This window comes from Geospiza fortis, unplaced genomic scaffold, assembly GCF_000277835.1.
Source record: "Geospiza fortis unplaced genomic scaffold, GeoFor_1.0 scaffold172, whole genome shotgun sequence".
NCBI lineage: Eukaryota > Metazoa > Chordata > Aves > Passeriformes > Thraupidae > Geospiza > Geospiza fortis.
The window spans coordinates 12,059,126-12,064,088 of NW_005054309.1; the positions used below are offsets into that span (position 1 = coordinate 12,059,126).

At 44.6% G+C, this 4,963-nt stretch overlaps 1 protein-coding gene across 1 annotated transcript; it reads right to left on the reverse strand.

The window, feature by feature from the left end:
* Positions 1-870: 870 nt before the first annotated feature.
* LOC102045507 (tubulin alpha-3 chain) lies at positions 871-4,694 on the reverse strand. Its single transcript, XM_005419081.2, has 5 exons — positions 4,639-4,694; positions 3,087-3,309; positions 2,404-2,552; positions 1,389-2,069; positions 871-1,167 (listed from the first exon to the last, which is right to left on the reverse strand). The coding sequence occupies exons 1-5, from the start codon at positions 4,639-4,641 to the stop codon at positions 871-873; spliced, it is 1,353 nt and encodes a 450-aa protein (XP_005419138.1). The 5' UTR covers positions 4,642-4,694.
* Between the last annotated feature and the right edge of the window lie 269 nt (positions 4,695-4,963).

The window sequence follows — 4,963 nt, forward strand, 5'->3', positions numbered from 1 at the left end:
CCTCGGCACAGGTGCTCTCGTACGAGGTTCCGTATGGCCTTGGCGTGGCTCAGCTGCTGGGTGAGCATCCCCGGGAATCCTCCATCATGGTAGAGCAGCGCCGTACACTGGTGGAGCTGTCGAGTGGAAAGAGAAACTGCGAGTGATCCATGAGGAGTGTGAGACGGAGGACTGGGAACGGTGGCTCATGAATGGAAGACCTTGCTGACGGGTGTTTCGTCGGTGGTTTGTGGGCAGAGCAGCTTTCACTTGGGCACGGCTTGGAGCTGCTACTGCCAGCAGGAGCACACCTAATGCATTAGGCTACTGAAACCTGGGTTCTTCCAGTCTCCCAGCGTCAAAAGCAGACTTTTTTCGTACTTAAATACACCAATTCTTTCTTAATAGCCAACAAACCCCCCTAAACAAAAGCCTAGTTATTTCACAGGATATTCCCATAAGGATCACTTAGCTAAATGGTCTATGCGAGGATTGAAACCACAACCTTGGTGTTGTTAGCACCATGCTGTAACCGGCTGGGTCAGCACTTTCTACACAAGCTGAATGTCCAATGATAGAGCTGCTTCCATGTGTCTCTAAAGCTCTATTCATGAGACCATACTAGTAAAGCTTATGAGATTTTTTTTTTTACTATGCTAATGTAGGAAGCTAAAAATTACTATGTACTTTTAAAGCAGGTAACAGATCCACTACCAAAACCTGCAATCTCAAATTGTCCTTCCTTCATGAATATGCACATTAATAGTGAAGAAGAAAAAAAAGCAGCAGTATAATCTTTGGAACTTTATTTGGAAGCACATTTGAAAACAAACAGGGTTCTGCGATTTTTTTTTTGTTTTGGTAAACAGATTTTTCCAGGCTTTGGTTTTCTCAGTATTCGTCTCCTTCTTCAGCCTCTGCTTCTACTGAGTCTAGGCCAACTTCTTCATAATCCTTTTCAAGGGCAGCTAGGTCTTCCCGGGCTTCAGAAAATTCTCCTTCCTCCATCCCCTCCCCAACATACCAATGCACAAAGGCACGCTTAGTATACATGAGATCAAATTTGTGGTCGAGCCGAGCCCATGCTTCTGCAATAGCAGTTGTGTTACTCAGCATACACACAGCCCGCTGCACCTTGGCAAGATCAGCACCTGGCACCACAGTTGGAGGCTGGTAGTTAATGCCCACCTTCAAGAAAACAAATGAAAACTTTCCTTAGAAATGCCAAGGCTTAAAGACTCATTTCTGTTAACAAAAATCACCATGATTACAAGTAAATAAAAAAGCTTAATTTTGTACTTTATCAAAATATTTAACAGGGACATTACAACATTGTAGCACGACTGTCATCTCTGAAGACTACACAATTCTTAATCACTCAGATATCCAGTACTTAATAGGCTACATACCTTGAATCCAGTTGGGCACCAATCCACAAATTGAATGGTACGTTTAGTCTTGATAGTGGCAATGGCTGCATTGACATCTTTGGGCACAACATCGCCTCTGTATAACATGCAGCAGGCCATGTACTTGCCATGGCGAGGGTCACATTTGACCATCTGGTTGGCTGGTTCAAAGCAAGCATGGGTAATTTCAGCCACAGACAACTGCTCATGATATGCTTTTTCAGCGGAGATGATAGGGGCATATGTTACCAAGGGGAAATGGATTCGTGGGTATGGAACCAGGTTAGTTTGAAATTCTGTAAGATCTACATTGAGGGCTCCATCAAAACGTAGTGAAGCTGTGATGGATGAAACAATCTGCCCAATTAATCGGTTTAAATTGGTGTAAGTAGGACGGCCAATGTCCAGGTTACGACGACATATATCATAAATGGCTTCATTATCTACCATAAAGGCACAGTCTGAATGCTCTAATGTTGTGTGGGTAGTTAGAATTGAGTTGTAGGGTTCCACTACAGCAGTGGAAACTTGTGGTGCTGGATAAATTGCAAACTCCAGTTTAGATTTCTTGCCATAGTCAACAGATAGCCTTTCCATGAGCAGTGATGCAAACCCTGAACCAGTGCCTCCACCAAAACTATGAAAGATAAGGAAGCCTTGCAGCCCTGTGCAGAGGTCAGCCTATAACGAGGTGGAAAAAAATGGGAGAAAAAAGTTATTGATGCTTTTGGAGAAATCAGTATTAAAATAATCATTCAAAAGCATTTCTGTCATAAGTTTGCTGGTTTTACATTGTTATTATTTAAAAAACAGTGTTCTTGAAAGGTTCTGGTTTAACTGATTGAGTTTTTATTTAAAGGGGGGATGGGGCACACCAGGAAATAAAAGGTTTATTTTGTTTTGAACAATTAACTATGCACAAAATTGTTAACAAAAAACCAGCAAATCATCAATATAGCTTGCTATAGAGCTGTATCAATTACTTTAAATACTAATTTACAGCATGAATCCTTACCAGTTTGCGAATGCGGTCTAGCACTAAATCAACAATCTCTTTTCCAATGGTATAATGGCCTCTGGCATAATTATTGGCTGCATCTTCTTTCCCAGTAATGAGCTGCTCAGGATGGAATAACTGCCTATACGTGCCCGTACGTACTTCATCTACAAAAAAACCCAAAATACCACATCATAAATGTGATCTGTTCAGTTCTGTGTGTGCTGCCTAGTGACTACACACAAAGCACACGTGTCAAAAGAGTGTAGACAGCATTTCTGACTACACACAGTTTGTCTGACTAGTCTAAGAAATGGGCACAACTTTTGCCCCTTTGTTTCAGGGCAAACATCAGGCACACACAAAGCAGTATCTGTACTCAAAGAACACAGAGATCACTCAGAAAACTACATTACAGGTACAGACACAATACTGGATAGCACTCAAGCAAAACTCTGTATGCAGTGCAGCAGTCTGAAAAGATGATCCAGATAAAAAAAAGAGTTCTCTTGTTTTCCAGATATTGTTACTGGTAGACCATTATTTAATTTCTTTCCAATAACAATAACTACAAATGTCAAAGCAGCATCCAGACACACGTTTTAAAATCTATAGTGTTCTAAACAAACAAAAAAAGACAGTAGGGAATCCATAAAGGATCCTCACTTTTTCACTTAAGATCTTTAATGTTGGGTACATACCAACTACGGTTGGTTCTAGGTCTACAAACACTGCTCTCGGAACATGTTTACCAGCTCCCGTCTCACTGAAGAAAGTGTTAAATGAATCATCTCCACGTCCCATAGTATTATCACTAGGCACTTGACCATCAGGCTGGATCCCATGTTCAAGACAATACAATTCCCAACATGCATTGCCAATCTGAACACCAGCCTGCCCAACGTGGATGGATATGCATTCACGCTGCAAAGTAAAAAGAGAATGATAATGAGACATGGAGCCACTTGCCCGTGGGTTGTATCTTCCATGATCTTTCTCTGCTGCAATATTCCCTGGTTGCCCTTAAGTCATAATTTAAGAGAACAAGTTGTTGGCTGCTGGCAAGGCACTACTCACCGTTGCTGACCTGCACTGACTTTGTGAATATGGGAAGATCCTAAAGACAACATAGTTCCTATGAACACATGGGTGAATACAAATTCATTATCCCTTACAATGCTGCATATATATTCCATCTTTAATATTCAGCCTAGTCTCTTTTTACTCTTCTTTTAGTTTTTGGAAGACCTTTATATAATATCGTCCCAATCTCCTTGACTCGTTACCACACCATATACTGGGTAACTGTTGCAAGAATCTTTCCTGCACAGGACCATTCAGTACCTTTTCCTTTATAATAAGCATACCAGTACCTAGGCCCTAGCAATTAGTACATCTTTTTTTCACACATATTCCTACGTGAAATCGTCTTAAGAGTCCCAATCAAATATAATCTGCCCGCTTTAATCTAGCTCCTTCGAGTCTAAGCAACTGTGCCATGTATGTTTAATCTCCCAATACCTCAACTGCCTTACACCTGAGATGGAAATAAGCTGCTTTTCTAGTTTACTGTTAGAGTGTATCTAGAAAAAAGCAGAGGTGGAAAAGAAAGAGCAAGTTGTCTGGGTGCTCTTTCCCGTTGCTTTGGTAGCTTCATCAAATTCCAGTCTCCGCTCCAGTCCCGCAGATCCGCTACGAGACTCGCGGCGCCCACCGGGCCCCCCACCGCCAGCGGCTCACGGCGCGCGCCGTCCGGCCCGGCCCTCACCGCCGCCGTCCCTCGAGCACGCGCCGTGCCCTCTAGGGCTTCACGCGCCAGGGCGGCCCAAAACCGGCATACAGATCCGGCCGGCGGCCACCATGCCCTGTCCCGCTATCTCCCCGCCGCCTGGACAGAGGTTTCAGTTCGTCCCTCGCCTTTTCGCGCGGGAGGTACCTGCTCCGAACAGAGTTCCTTTGCACATATCTCGTCTTGCTAGCTATCGGTCGGTTTCTATGCCTCGCCTCCCCTAAAGTTAATAAGGTTTCATACTAATTTCTCACCTTCTCCCCAACCCTTCTACCTTAGAACTACCACGGGAGCTTCAAGCAGAGACTGCCTGCGAGTCCTGCCGCAGCACGTGCAGTCACAAACTCCCCTGAAGTGCCGCAACAGAAGCGGTCCCAAACGCCCTTTCTCCCCCCGCAGCCACAAGGATCCCGTCTCCCAAACGCCCTTTCTCCCCCCGCAGCCGCAAGGATCCCGTCTCCCACCATGGTGCCTCGTTAAGGTGACGAACTCCAACTGCGCCACAATACGTCCGCCGCCGAGACCGACGGAAACGGCCGCGGGGTGCCGGGGTTCGCTGCCGAGGCCTGCACGAAAGGTGGAGTGGTATCCCACTGCTGTGTTGTCTTCATGTGTCAGCGTAGTCTGTACTGGTGTGGTGGTAGACAAGTACTACTTCCTGTGGTCAGTCCTGATAATAAAAGCATACACATCTGCTTTCCGGAGGGAGATTTATTTGATAGAAATACAAAACTGAGGTGGTACTGTAATTACGGTGCTACTCTATGAGTAGTGAGCACACTTTCCGTT